Genomic DNA, 14,263 nt, shown 5'->3' on the forward strand with positions numbered 1-14,263 from the left:
TGAAAACCAAGCAGGAAATACTACCCTGACGAGGCAAAAGAGGACCAGAAAGCTGGCACACAGGTAGGTAAGCATAAGGCAGATTAAACGTGTAAGCAGGCAAGGAACAAGGACAATCTGGCAATGAAAATGCTCCAGCGTCTAGTTTAAGAATGGTGATGGCTGATTAGGTGCAGGTGTGTGCTGGAGACTCCGCCTCTGCAGGATCAGCTATGCGCTGCAAGAGATAGCAGACAGGCGGCAGCAGAGCGACAACCCAGAGCATGACAGCAACATCGGCTTTTGCTGGCCTGCCATGATACCATGCAGGTAATTGGCATCTCTGCGGCCAGCAGAATGTTGGACTGAAAAAAAAATGGCTGAGAGCCGCAAGAGCTCTGTTTTGGAATTATGAGCAGGCCAATGTGATCAATGACATAATGAAATCAATTTTTCAATCTCGTTGCAATGTATGTAATAAATGTGCCATGAAATAGTCTCCATCCATCATTCATTCATCAATTAATTTTTTTTCCTTTACCCCCTCCCTACATACTTCCTAAAAGTTCACGCTTGTTTTTGTTTACAGGAGAGCCAGGCCCTCGTCTGTGCCCTGCTGGTCATTACTGTGACGGTTTGCCTGGAAGTGACATTAATGGATGGAGGGGACCCAAGCCTTGTCCTGTGTTCACCTACGGAGCCTCTACCGGAGCGGGCAGTAAGGATGATTGCCTTCCCTGCCCTCCTGGATCCCACTGCAACAGCACAGGTGCCAAACAAAAAGCACCATTGTACTTCCTAATTAAAGTGGCGGTGCACGAACAGTACTCATAATGTTAATTAAAACGGTGATTGTTGTGGTATATCTTGTAATGAATTGTAAAATATTAGCGCAGAGCTGTATCGCAATGCGCCTCTCTTCTGTCTGACATTAGTCAAAGACATTTCAAAGCAAACTGACTTTCCAGGTTGTGTTAATTTCACTATGTATGCACACTATTATCCTCCTGCCTGAGCCTGCGGTGGAGATAAGGAGCGGAAGAGTTAGAATATGATGGAAGGCATTATATTTAAAGCTCATATAACTGGGGGCTATGCTGATGATTGAGCGGTTGGATTTTTGTAATCAAAAAACTTTTATCAAAGCTGCCTCACACACGGTAAGCTTCTAAAATGGAAGCCATATTGTTGCCATATCTTCTTAATGATACTCCTCTGGTTCTTTGTGTTCATAATAGAAGTGTTAAATAATGACAGTGCGTATAGATATTATCATAAACAATGATGAAGTGAATATAATCATGGACTTTTTTCCCCCCTTTTCAGGACTTGCAGACTACGCCAACACTCCATGCCCACCTGGATTTTGGTGCAGTGGGTCTGGACCCCCCATCTTATGCCCAGCAGGCACTAAGAGGACCCTTCCTGGTGCTGCTGATCCCTGTCAATGTGAACCTTGTGCTGGGGGGACCTTCTGCCCAGACCCTCAGGCTACAGGGAAGCCCAATGTGGAGGGGATACCCTGCAGGGCCTCTTATGAATGCCCCATAGGTCAGTTCAATAATATTATCTCCAAATCCCCTGCAAGGTGCATAATGATCTCCTACATTAAATAGTTTTGCTTAATATCAAGGTTCAGCCTCAGAGAAGCTCTGCAGAGCCGGCTCATACTGCAAAGCACAGACTGCTGAGCCTCAAATCTGTCCGGCAGGTTATGTTTGTACTGAGGGGTCACACTCCTACAATCTTCCTGAACAACTGTGAGTGCACCTCTTTTTTACGGGGGGCATAGAAAACAATTTTTAGAAGGCCATATAGATACTGTGTGAGGGAGCTACTCAATTACATAATAAGTGTTTCAAAAATGTAAGGGCCCAAAGGTCGGGCATGCGCTGTCCCATTATGCTGACTTGATATGAGTCAGCACGTTTTGAATGCTTTTATTTAATATGACTTTCACACGTAGCATTGCACAGACATTGAACTCTTTTTTTAAACTAATCTGTTTTAGTACAACAACAAAATTGCGTCTAATAAAAATAAGGTGCGTGAGAGCAGGATTTCATGTAAAGAAAACAGAAATACTCTCCTGATCAAAATTTTAAGACGAGTTGAAAAATTGCAAGAATTTACATTTTGCACTGTTGGATCTTAAGGAAGTTCTAAGTAGAGCTTGAAAATGCAAAAAGATGAAATACTGTACTGTATGAGCCAGACCAAATTTTTTGGAGAATGCAATTTTTTGCAAACAACCATTAAAACGTCATTAAAAGTCATTTGAAACTTCTTAGAAGATCCTGAGGGTTATGGAACCAAAACGTCAAGTGGTACACCCAAAAAAATGTCATCAGCCCTGAGATGGAGGATCCGATTGGCTGTCCATTAAGACTAGGGACGATCCTCGGCCCAAATGAAGGTTGTTATTGGTGCCGAGCACAGTCAAATAACCATCAGACAGCATCTGCGAGAGAAGGGTTTTAAGAGCAAAAGATGTCTGCAAAGGCCTTGTCTGCTTCAAAATTGCCGGTTGGAATTTGCACAAGAGCATCAAACACAGGCCGTTGAAAGGTGGAAGAAAGTTTTATTCTCTGATGAGAAAAAATGGAACCTTGACAGTCCTGTTGGCTGAGGTGTTTTCCACATGGCACAGTGGAGGGGGGCATCATCATGATCAGGGGAGCTCAATGGAACAATGGAACTTCAGGTTGTGCAGGGCCGTCAAACGGCAGCTGGCTATGTGGAGGTGAGGCTATGTGAGGAAGCGTCCCTCATGAGTGAAGGCCCTTGTCTGTGTGGTAATTACTGGCCTTTTCAACAGGACAACGCTGCAGTTGAAATTGCTGGCATTCACAACTTTCTTTGGGCCCATGGCGGGTTATTAAGCACTCAGTTTAAAAAAAATGAACAACAGTGAGCCGGCAACGCGTATGGTGCTTTGTTTGGGCACTTGATTTTGCGGAATGATACAGCAAAGGGCAAACGGACTAGTTTGTTATGTGCAATACTGTACAAAAGCCGAGGCAGTATATGAAAACGGAGGCAAACGTTTTCTACAAATTATTATTAGGTATAATTGAGTAAACTTTGAGTATCATTTGAGTATCTCATTGCCGAGCCGAGTGTTCTGGTTTTTGGTAATCAGAATATTGTCACCCTACTGCTGACCGTTTTTGAAAGTTTTACATTTCTGTGTGTGTATCCAAACCGATCAGACGGACAAAACGGCATTTATTTTATTACAAAATGAACACACTGCACTTTTGTTAGACGCTTACAGTCGCTGTCAAAAGTCCAATTTTCAGTGTCTGTTGAGTTGATATTGCCATATTTGTTCAAACATAAGCTGTCTTCTACTACTGCTTCATTGTGATGTGTATACCTCCCTGTTGCTCCCTGCAGAGCAGAGTACAGCATGAACAAGCACTTGTCTAGTTCGACTGAATGGCTTATATTGTTTGGGTGATGTTTGGTGGGCCAAATGAAAAGCTGTAGCTGCCTATTGAGGAGTTGGACTCTGCGGGCAATTGTGAAAAGTTACATAAATAACTTTGCTGCTGCCCTCCACAGCTGTCCATATCCCTACTACTGCCCCCCCAATAGCTCTGCAATGAAGTCCTGCGATGGAGGCTTAAAGCCTGTCAACACCAGTGGGCTTAGAGGGTCAAAAAAACGCTGCTGCAGTGTGTGTGAGGAGGGCACATATCGCCCCTATCTATCGACTGTCGTGAGATGTCTGTCATGTCCACAGGGATATTTCTGCCCACCAGGTATGTCCATGCAAAGAGAGGGTATACTCAATGTCACTGCTGTATGCCTACTACTATACTGAAAACACTAAAAGATAATACAGTAATCCCTCGTTTTTTAAACATTATTAGAGTTCTCTAGAAATGAAATAACACCCATACAGTCAACTTTACACTTGTATTATGCAATACAGTAGACATAATAATAGAAAATAAGGCATTTAAGACATAAGGCTCGTGCTTGTGTGTGTTGCTATAAATGTCTTCCCTAAGGGAGCTGAGTGGCAGGCGGGCAAGAAGTGACGCTGGGGGTTCAGAGTTGAGTTTTAGCTTGGTCTTGGTTACGGCAGCAACAGTAGCCCATTTTTTTGTTAGGGATTTTTATTAGAGATTATTATGCCTCTTGTGAGAGAAGTCAAACATTCAATAAACGCCTGTTGTTTTGATGATCGAGTCTGGCGTTAGTGTGTCTCGCTGAACATTACAGTAACATTACTGGAACCTAGTGGCCAGTGTAGAATGCAACATATAATTCACAGCGTCTTTGAATGCGTCTTCTGAATGCCTTATATTTGTATTTTAGTTAAGTTATCTTTTTATCCTTGAAAGTGTTTAATATAGGCAAAACATTCATAACATTTGCTTAAATACGCATATATTTTGACTAATAATACATTGTATTCAACCACGAAACATGTATTCGAACCGCAAAGTGGCATCGGACGACTTACTGCTAAATGGAAAGAACAGGTAAGCTGCAAATGAGGAAAATTGTAATACTCTCCCTACTTCCCTTCTTCCAATTGGCTTGAATGCATAGGTACAGACAACTACAAGAGTACACCTTGCCCTCAAGGGTATGTGTGCCCCTCTGGATCCACACGACCAATACCCTGCCCCCCTGGCTCCTTTGGCAACATCACCCACGCCGAGAAGCTCCAAGACTGTCACCCATGCCCGGCAGATACCTTCAACCACCTGCATGCCCAGAAAGCCTGCTTCCCTTGTGGCAGCTCGTCCACATCAACACCAGGTTTTATTATTTGTTCTCCACTATTATGAGTGGCAAAATATAGTATGACAACAAATGTGTTGAGACACCTGCTGTACAAGAAAATACACAGTTGGTCAGGCCCACGTTCACAATTAGTGTTCTATTTCATTTCAAAGATGAGGTTGAGGTCAGGACACTAGACACCAAAACTAACTCATCCAAAGGGCCCAAACTGTTCCCACAAAACTAGAAGAACAGATCTGTCCAAAATGACAAAAGGTGAAGTGACAGGTCTTGTCCAATTTTGATTGAATACTGTATTGACCCCAGGATAAGCGGCATAGAAAATGTATGGATGGATGTACAGTATTGACCCCAGTATACCTCAATACTGAATATATGACCAGTTTATGGAGAAATATTTTTGAAGACAAAATCTAAGCCAAAAAAAAGGGACAAAATTGATCTTTTTCTAAAAAAATCAGGTTTTCAACTGGTAGATTAAAGAAAAAAGTATATTGCCACAAGAAGCAGTGTAGCCGTAGGTTTGGACCCCAAAGCAGAAAGACACAGAGTGAAGTAAAAAGATTTACTTGAACAAAAGGAGCACGATACAGGTGACTGAAAACAAAGGTGACCCAAAGGGTGTCTGCAACAAAAGCTTGCTATAGGAAAAAATGTAACAACAAATCACAGCACACGCGGGAGGCAAAGCCACACACAAAAAATACAAAGTACAAATCATAAACTGGACGAACATACAAAAAGCTAACTAGCAAAGTTAGGCAGGGCGAAGCAAGGCAAAGCGCAAGACTATGGTTCAAGTGGCACAGAATGGAAGACAGTCCAGTGTCAGAGTGTGGCAGCACTCCTGCAGATAAAGGCCTAACGAGGAATTGGCCTAACAAGCAAAATAACCCATATTCAAGTCAATAGGTTATATTCAGGAGGCCTGCTGCAATACTTTCACACCTATACTGTGCATTTGTAGAGCTGTATTATCTTATATTGTCTCCCAAGGTTCTTCATCGTGTGCCTGCATTGGCAAAAACCGTGCTTTTCAGCACTCAGATGGTTCATGCTTGTGCAGAACGGGCTTCATCTTTTATAATGAGCTGGACTTCAAAAGCTCTGCTTCTGACAGTGAGCTGGACTGCCAGCCTGAGGTCAGTAGTCTTTTTTTTTTTTTCCACAGGAAGATACTGAAAGTAAATCCAATGAATGTATGGATCGCATATATATTACTGTATGTGTGCTTGTCTCAGATGAATCGGCGGTGTGCTGCAGGGCAGGTTCGTCTTGCAGCATCCAGAGAGTGTGTATCACCTTCCCTTCATTCTTGTAATGTAACCTGTGGACCGCATGGAGGAACTCTGGATGTGGAGATGGGCATGTAAATTACTTTTTGAAATTTCACTGTACAGTCTGTAAAAGCAATGAAGCTTTATCTGCCTAATCCCTATCCCTTAGCTGCCACTGTCAGCGATACGTGTCGGCTGAGGAGCTGTGCGGAAATTTCTGCCTCTCCAAAATGCCACAGCTTTCGGCCCACTTCTCCCCAGAAGGACATTTGCTTCTTAGTGTTAAAGAAAGACACAGCACGGTATGGGCCAAGGTGAGATTTTAAGATATGTCGTGGTGGTTGCACCTCTGCTATTGGCTATATGATATGAAAAAGGGAACCGAAAGATCACCTAAATTTAGACAAAAACATATTTGGCTTACTGTATAACATATTAACATTATTAACATTAACATATATCACTGGTGAAACTTACAGAGGTTGAGAGGCCTTCTTTTAGGAGACTGTGAGAGTACATAGTTTGATGGCATTCTAGCAGGACTTCCAGGTATCATGCAGCGGGGCGCCAAGTGAGAGACTGGTGGGCAAACCCGGTGTCATCTAGTTATTTGCTTTGATTGTCATGGGCGAGTGTTGTCCAGCTTTGGCTACATTAGCTGCCGTTTGACTGATGATCATATCGTGAGCCTCGAAAACTCATCATACACTGTCAAGTGTTTGTTCTTCAAATAACGTATTAAAGCTTTTTAACAGGCTATCCCATGCTATATTTTTCGAGGCATGTTTTGCCGGATGCAAAATTTTTGTCACTCTCACAAATGGCAGAGTTTGTCCTCAGTTAATGTCTGCTTTCACTGACATATCCTGTTATTGAAAAAATGCTCTAATAAATCGGATTATGAATACAGCCGTGATATGTCTCTGTCAGGTAAAAAGGCAGTATAAACATGATATTAGAAAATATTAAACACATTTATCAAGATCGCTCCAACGTCTCTTAACATGCCTCAGTCAAAATGTACTCCTGATAAAAATTGCCAGACCAGCTCAAGTATTGCAAGAATTTAGATGTTGCCCTGTTGGATCTTAAGGAGGTTGGAAGTAGAGCTTCAAAATGCAAAAAAAAAAAGAAATGAGAGTGAGACAGTTTTTGTTAGCGAAACCAATTTATTGCAAACAACCATTAAACTGAAATAGGCTGTTCATCAGCTGATCAAAAGTTTAAGACCATAATTCAACAAGACCCGAGACCCTGCAAAAATAGAAATAACATTTAAAAAAAAGGACTATTCTTAATCACCTCAAAAATTGGTTTGGCCATGCTTGATGCCAGTGTTTCCTGGAGGCTAGTGGGAATGTTGCTCTAGTTGGTGAAGATGGCTTCATGGAGGGCATCCACTCTCTGGAACTGATGTCCATTTTTGTAAACTTTCCATGCCATCCATCCCCAAATGCTTTCAACTGGGTTTAGATTAGGGGAACATGCAGGATGCTCCAAAAGAGTGAGCTTATTCCTCTGGAAGAAGTCCTTTGTCAGGCAGGCATTTTGATATGGGGTTTTGTCCTGTTGAAAAAGCCAGTCATTACCACATAGACGAGGGCCTTCAGTCATGAGGGATGTCCCCTGCAACATCTCCACATAGCGAGTCGCCGTTTGACACCTCTGCACATACCTGACAGAACGTTACATTGAATCCACATTTTTGCCAAGATTTTGTCTTTTAAAGGCTGTGGTCTTAAACTTTTGATCAGCTGATGAACAGCCTATTTCTATTTCACTCATGCTTGTTTGCAATAAATTACTTACTCAGAAATTTTTTGTCTCACTTTAATTTCTTCTTTTTGCATTTTGAAGCTCTACTTAGAAAATCCTTAAGATCCAACAGGGCAAAATGTAAAGTCTTACAATTTCTCAACTGGTTTTAAAATTTTGATCGGGAGTGTACCTCAAGGTTCCCAGCACACTTAAAACCCTCTAGAAATAGCCCTGTTCAGAGCAGGCAGTTTACGGGCGCTGTCCTGTCTCATGCAAATGAATCACTGCGCACCCTAGCCTTTTAAAAATAGTGCTGAAACAGACAGATGTGATGAGCGAGCCCTTTAAGGTTGAGCAAGCGAAACTACAGCTTGAATCTTATTTCTGCATAGGAAAAAAATAAGGGGATTAACCCTGAAGTCAAGACATTACAGACTTCAGCCTTGGAGGCACAGATGGAGCTCTTCTCCCAATCTTAAATAACATGAATCCACTTTACTTTGATGTCCTCTCTTGCTGGGAGGTGATATTATGATGTCTGACAATCTGTCGGTGTTGGGCAAATTATTTATTTACTTAACTTAGTTACAGTTACTAGTTACTTTCCCTAAAAAGTAATTGAATTAGGGAATTACTACTTTACAAGTGTAATTAGGAAGCATGGACAGTGATCATTGAGTTACTTTTTTGAAAAACCTTCAAATATGTAAGAGAATTGGGATTGGGCTTTGTTACACACAACGGACACAAACTAATTGTGTTTTTTAAACGGCTCTTTTAAAGTGCTCTTGTCACCAAAACGTGTGTTCATTTTGTTATTTTTGCCATGAAAAACAACATTGAAAGGCACATTTCCTGTTTTTTAACACTTTTCATCACGGAAATCAGTTTCCGGAAGTGAGTTGGAGGCGGAGGAAGTGAGAACCGTCCCACCCGAAAATGTCCATGAAATACATTGGTTTCAAATTGTTGTGGTGCAGTTTTGGTTCAATTTCTGTTGTTATATAGTTTTTCAAATTATGCCTGCTTGTTGTGTGGAAGGCTTTTGCTCAAACACTCAAGGAGACAGAGTAAGCATGTTCACATTTCCAAAAGACGCCATTCGCCTCGTCAGATTCTTCAGCATTGTATTTTGGCACATTTCGAGGACAGTTGTTTTGATGCTGTTCCTCAGATCAAGGAAAGTTTGGGAGAAAGTGTGTATTACCGAATGTCTTTCCTTGGCCCAGACTGGGGAAAAAACAAGCACTGAGGAGAATGGAAATAAAAAGTCCAAAACCCAGAAGCTGTTCAACCATGGAAAAGTAAATCCACGCTTGTCGATCTGTCAGTGTCAATCACTGCCAGTCAAACAACATACCTGTTGCGGACGTTTTTTTGCTTGCGTTATGCCATACTTAACAACAACACAATATCAGTGATTGTTATTATTGTGTTATTGTTTACTGGCGGATGACAGAGGTATGACGAAAACCATTTTTTTAAGTGAGTACTTTTTTTGGTGACACAAGCACTTTGATTGAACGATGAGGACCGATTCATAATAAAATAAGGACAATATTTCTTCTATTCTTATATCTGCGAATTGGTTCCCATCGTGCACTTAAAAGAACTGCTCAAAAGACTCGACTCGTTCATAAACATCACATCTCAATGAGCAAGCTTGCAAATGCTATTCTGTACACAATCTGTACATCCAACAACACCGCAGCTCTGCTTAGCTTTAAACTTAGACAATAAGATACACCACCCTTTTTAATAACCCACTATGTTTCAGTTCCCATCGTATTTTTCCCCCCAGACTTTAATGGATGTCCTAGGACCAGATATCCATTCACAGGATATTAGGAAAATCCATTTGGTTCAGTTTGACCCTCAAGGAGTGTTTGGTTGGATTCCCAGACAAAGACAGGACGTTGAGCTGTTTCTCTCGGGTGATGAGACTTTCTGTTCATTTTGCCTCAGTCCAATTTCATTTTCAGTAAAATAATTCTGAAGACTCTTTTTAGAATCTTCAGATGTCTCAGCCCCGACAAACAGAAGGAGGAGAAGCGCAGGAGATCACAAGGAGGTGCTTCCTCGAATTCCAAACCCAGTCGCCTGCCTGTCCACTGGTGATATGCTTATTTTCCGTCTAACCATTAATCACACAGGTACACCATCAGCTTTCATGTAATGTTAATCATTTCAAGTAAGCTTGCTTATATTGACTCTACTCATTCATTCTTGGCCCTCCAGATCGCAATCTCAGCCACTTCCCCGTCTATGATAAAGACCACTTGTTCAACAGTAACCCCAGCTGGGACTTTGGGGTCTTCAGACGTTTGCAGACACTCATGAAGCAGTCAATTCTGAATAACACCTGGTAATGCACTGCAATAACAGCGACTGAAGTGCTAATTTTTACATGGTATAACATTAAATTGTTTCTTCTGGTAGGTTTGCCCATGTGTTTTCCCAAACAGGAAAATATGCATTCATGGACAGCGCTGTCCCACATTGGAGTTTGGTGGTGGTGGTGAGTGAGGATGGGACAGAGTGCGACCCACGGGCCACGGTCTTTCAGCCCATGACCCCGACGCAGCTTGTCAGGTTTGGAGTTGTCAAGCAGCATCGACTAAACCTCCTACCGGACTGGGGAGTGATTACAGGTCAGTGGTGTGGTGTTTATGCTGCATTTTATCATGAAGTGTGTTCTAATGGTTTTCTGTGGCCCCAACTCCCTTGACATCATTAACTCCATCATAAGCTCATCCCTGGTCCCTCACTTCAGAGTCAGAATCACTTTTACCCCACAGGGTGAAATCTTTCATGGAGCTCCAGAGCAAGGGCAATTGATCGTTATCTTGAATTTCTTCCATTTCCAAATTATTGAACTAACAGTGCATCATTTCTCATCAAGCTTCTTGCTACTGGTCTTTGAGTCCATTCCTGTCAATCGTTGGTCTTAGCTATGACGGTGGAGACTGTTTGTGTGGCAGGTGCCTTTTTATGTGCATAGCGAGGTGATGTTAGGAGTACTTTCCTAAAGGGACAGGGCTAATTTGTGTGCTTCATGGACACATAACCGGTCTGTGGGGGTCAGATCAAATACTTATTTCCCTCAAATTGAGCCTAACCTATATTTATAGACAAAGCTTTGTTTTATTATTAGCTATTAGTATCAACATTTCAACTTCTTCTCTTTACATTTTGCCTTTTCGCTCTATTTTTCCCATGTTTGCAGTGCGTTTTCGTTTAATTTTATTTCAACAAGGTGGCGCTGAATTCCTTTTTTCCGACAGGTTTGGTGAATCCAGAGTCTTGCACAATAGAAAAGGCCCGGTTATCCAGTGAGATACACTCCATGATTTTCCGATTGATGGCTTTTGGCCTGGGAATTGGAAGTCTTGAAGGTTCCGCCTCGCATAACCAACGCTTTGCAGTCATTGCGAGTTGCAAGTTTAATATCCGAAGGAGACACGACAGACATAACGTTAGTCAGGCGCGAGCTACCTTGTTACTAGCTACCCACGGTTATTTGCACGCTTCAGACATGGTTTGATGAGGTCATCATTTGCACGCAGGAAAATACAGGAACCCATTGGCCTATATACAGCATTTTTAAAAATTGTTTATCATTATAGGGAAAAAACCCAATATTGACCGATATTACACTTTTATGCCAATACCGGGCTGATAATATCAAGCCCGCCTGTGGAGTGCCCACCGATATTATGCATGTTTTTGTTTATTAAACATTCTGTTTTTTTAAGCAGCTCAATGCAAAATGGACCTCAATGTATAAAAAACAAACGCAATGTACAGATAGACATTGGTAAGGTAAACTGTCCATCACTCACATATCATTATCTTCAAACAAATAATCTCACAAAATGTAATTGTGACAAACATAACATGACAAATAAAGGTTTCCAAAAACACCCACCAACTAAGTGAAATGAAAACAGGGTGTTAGAAAAGTAAATATTGACAACTTGGAAAAAGTAGAGGGCTCAAGAACAGTCAGTAGTTTACAGAACTAAGACTGCACCCATATGCTGTAGTGCAGTCAGGCTATAGCTTATATTTTACTTCCAAACACTATTTTGGCGACTTCAACGACATGGAAGCATGACACTGCGGTTCTTTCAACATGCAGCTTTTGTTCTTTAGTCATCTTTGACAAACACAGCAGTTCAAGCACAAACGACAAATAACTTTGGTCTTGTCGAAGGCGCCATCTGCCTGGGCTTTGACCAACTCTGCTCAATATTTATTCCGGCTTGTGGCTCCACACCACACTGCTGTGTTTTCTCAAACTACGGTGTGGGCCGAGGCTCAAACAGGACGTGCGCACGTTAAAGGGATAGTTTGGATTTCTTGACATGGAATTGTATGACAGCATTGTAGTCCAATAATAGCAACTTACCCCCCACTTGGTCTCCAAAGTCCAGTGCTGGTCAGATTTCTGTGATGAAGAACATAGTTCCACTTAGTTGCTGGGGACAATCCATTAAAAATGTTTGACAATGTGAAGAATGAAATTGTATTTAAATATTGTAGTGCGTACCGTACAATGGAAATAGTTACTAGGGTGTAGTACAGTTCTACATCATTGCTACCTACTTGGCCATTCCAACAGCAATTTTTGATCCAGGTCAAGTGTGCTAGTTTCTATTATATATTGTGTATGTAACTCTTTAGGCCTCCTAAGTCTACTGTTAGTGGTGGTTGTGGTGGTGACCACAACTGTGGTGGTGCTTTGGCCCAGCAAAGCAAAGCTGGTCTGTGGTCAGTGGAGGACAAAGCCCAAGTGGCGCAGTCTTGGCGACCCCCCTCATCCTGTGGAGTGCATTTGCAATGGAGACAGGTATGCCATTTTGGAATACAAATGTACTGTAAGACCCCAAACAAAGTCATTGATTCACTAATATGGCTTCTGTTTCTTCTGTCTCCTCAAGGTTGTGTGCAGATAGTAGAGGTGTAGCAGAGGGAGCAGAAGGTGAGGAGTCTGACCTTTCCAAAGGAGGTGAGTTCACTATTGATGCCCAAAAAAGGATAAAAAGACAGGAAACACTATTGGACACATTATTTGTGCGCTGTGTCCATGCAGGAGTGGTGTCGGAGCGCTGTCATTTAGAGGAGTTCAATGTAAGGACTTTATACGACAAACTGGAGGACCAGAACCTTCATGTGGCCTCGCAGCTGGCCCGACACCGCAAGGACACGCAGGAGTTTTATCGGAATATCTGCCAACAGGTTGAAGCACTACAGGTAACGCAGTCTCTTTTATACACATTCATACATAATAGATTTTAAGGTTGACCCGATGCAACTTTTTCACTTCCGATGTCGATATTGCAGAGTTGAATGTCGGCTGATAATGATCTTGATCCGATATCAACACGAATCATACTTACTTTTGTTGTTAATTTTGTAGTGTGGAATGTTAGAAAAGGCTTCATCAAGCGATATTACTCAAACAGAGAACAATAGTCCACAACAGCAGGTATGAGGAAAAACTCACCCATTTACTTCTTTATGCATGCGGTGTATAGTTTCATCCACAATGTAGTGTCAGCTAGTCATAATATAACGAGGTTCCAGGTGCTCAATGAAGCTTTTAAACCCGACATAACGCACAGGGGCTGGTCATCTTTTCTGTTACAGCTAATGACATGACTTTTTGCCGTCCCGTGGGAGTTGCCCGTGTGATGCAGCTTCATATGCGCGATGAGGTTTGTTGTATTAAACTTCCCCAGTTGCGTGCCACCACAGGAAACTGGTGCATGACAAGTTTTGCACTTAGCTGCAACGTCTTTTTACTGCCACACGGCTGACATCACTCCTGCTCCTTGCTACTTTGTTAGCATGCTAGCAAACACTGCTGTTGTGATCACAAGAGCTCTATCCGGTCGCTGCTGGATCGACGTGTTGAGGCAGTGTCTGGAATTGACTGCTTGTATTGGAGTGCCAACATCGAAGATTTGAGATGCAGGCCCATATACTGTAATCTGATATTGTTTTGGGGTTTTTTTTGCTGATATCGGACCAATATTGGATATCAATATCAGATCGGGACATCCCTAATAGATTTTATGTGTTTTTTTTAATCAATGAAAACTTGTTTTTTCAAGCATGTTTTTGCAAACATGGATGGCAAAAAGCTGAGTCTGATAAAAGAGCTGCTAGCATCCCAGAACGCGATGAAGGACAATCCATACTGCAACTCTGATCAAAAGATACATGTACAAGGTAAAGCTACTCTTCAGCAAATATAACAATGTTTTTATTAATATTCTTATTGACTTTCTGTTTGGGATTTGAACATATACCTAGCATCATCTGAGCTAACGTTAGCGTAAAGGACATGGACATGGTAGCGTAAACTACCATGGTTTAGTGCTCACATCATTTAAACTGAAGGCACATTTTTAATTTATGTATTTCATCATTTAAATATTTAACAAAACAGTTTTCATTTTACACAAAAATTTAATTTG

At 41.7% G+C, this 14,263-nt stretch overlaps 1 protein-coding gene across 1 annotated transcript in view; it reads left to right on the plus strand.

The window, feature by feature from the left end:
- The window catches only part of si:ch211-286b4.4 (zonadhesin), a 66,357-nt gene that overhangs the window by 38,782 nt on the left and 13,312 nt on the right, over positions 1 to 14,263 (plus strand). Inside the window, exons 38-53 of the mRNA XM_054794877.1 lie at positions 569 to 748; positions 1,306 to 1,530; positions 1,613 to 1,739; positions 3,547 to 3,746; positions 4,546 to 4,758; positions 5,740 to 5,885; positions 5,985 to 6,112; positions 6,190 to 6,334; positions 9,580 to 9,712; positions 9,788 to 9,931; positions 10,017 to 10,143; positions 10,218 to 10,429; positions 12,465 to 12,630; positions 12,722 to 12,789; positions 12,874 to 13,034; positions 13,898 to 14,015. Coding sequence (XP_054650852.1) covers positions 569 to 748; positions 1,306 to 1,530; positions 1,613 to 1,739; positions 3,547 to 3,746; positions 4,546 to 4,758; positions 5,740 to 5,885; positions 5,985 to 6,112; positions 6,190 to 6,334; positions 9,580 to 9,712; positions 9,788 to 9,931; positions 10,017 to 10,143; positions 10,218 to 10,429; positions 12,465 to 12,630; positions 12,722 to 12,789; positions 12,874 to 13,034; positions 13,898 to 14,015 — 2,493 coding nt within the window. The remainder of the gene's footprint in view (positions 1 to 568; positions 749 to 1,305; positions 1,531 to 1,612; positions 1,740 to 3,546; positions 3,747 to 4,545; positions 4,759 to 5,739; positions 5,886 to 5,984; positions 6,113 to 6,189; positions 6,335 to 9,579; positions 9,713 to 9,787; positions 9,932 to 10,016; positions 10,144 to 10,217; positions 10,430 to 12,464; positions 12,631 to 12,721; positions 12,790 to 12,873; positions 13,035 to 13,897; positions 14,016 to 14,263) is intronic.

Source organism: Dunckerocampus dactyliophorus, chromosome 12, assembly GCF_027744805.1.
Source record: "Dunckerocampus dactyliophorus isolate RoL2022-P2 chromosome 12, RoL_Ddac_1.1, whole genome shotgun sequence".
In the NCBI taxonomy this organism is placed as follows: Eukaryota; Metazoa; Chordata; class Actinopteri; order Syngnathiformes; family Syngnathidae; genus Dunckerocampus; species Dunckerocampus dactyliophorus.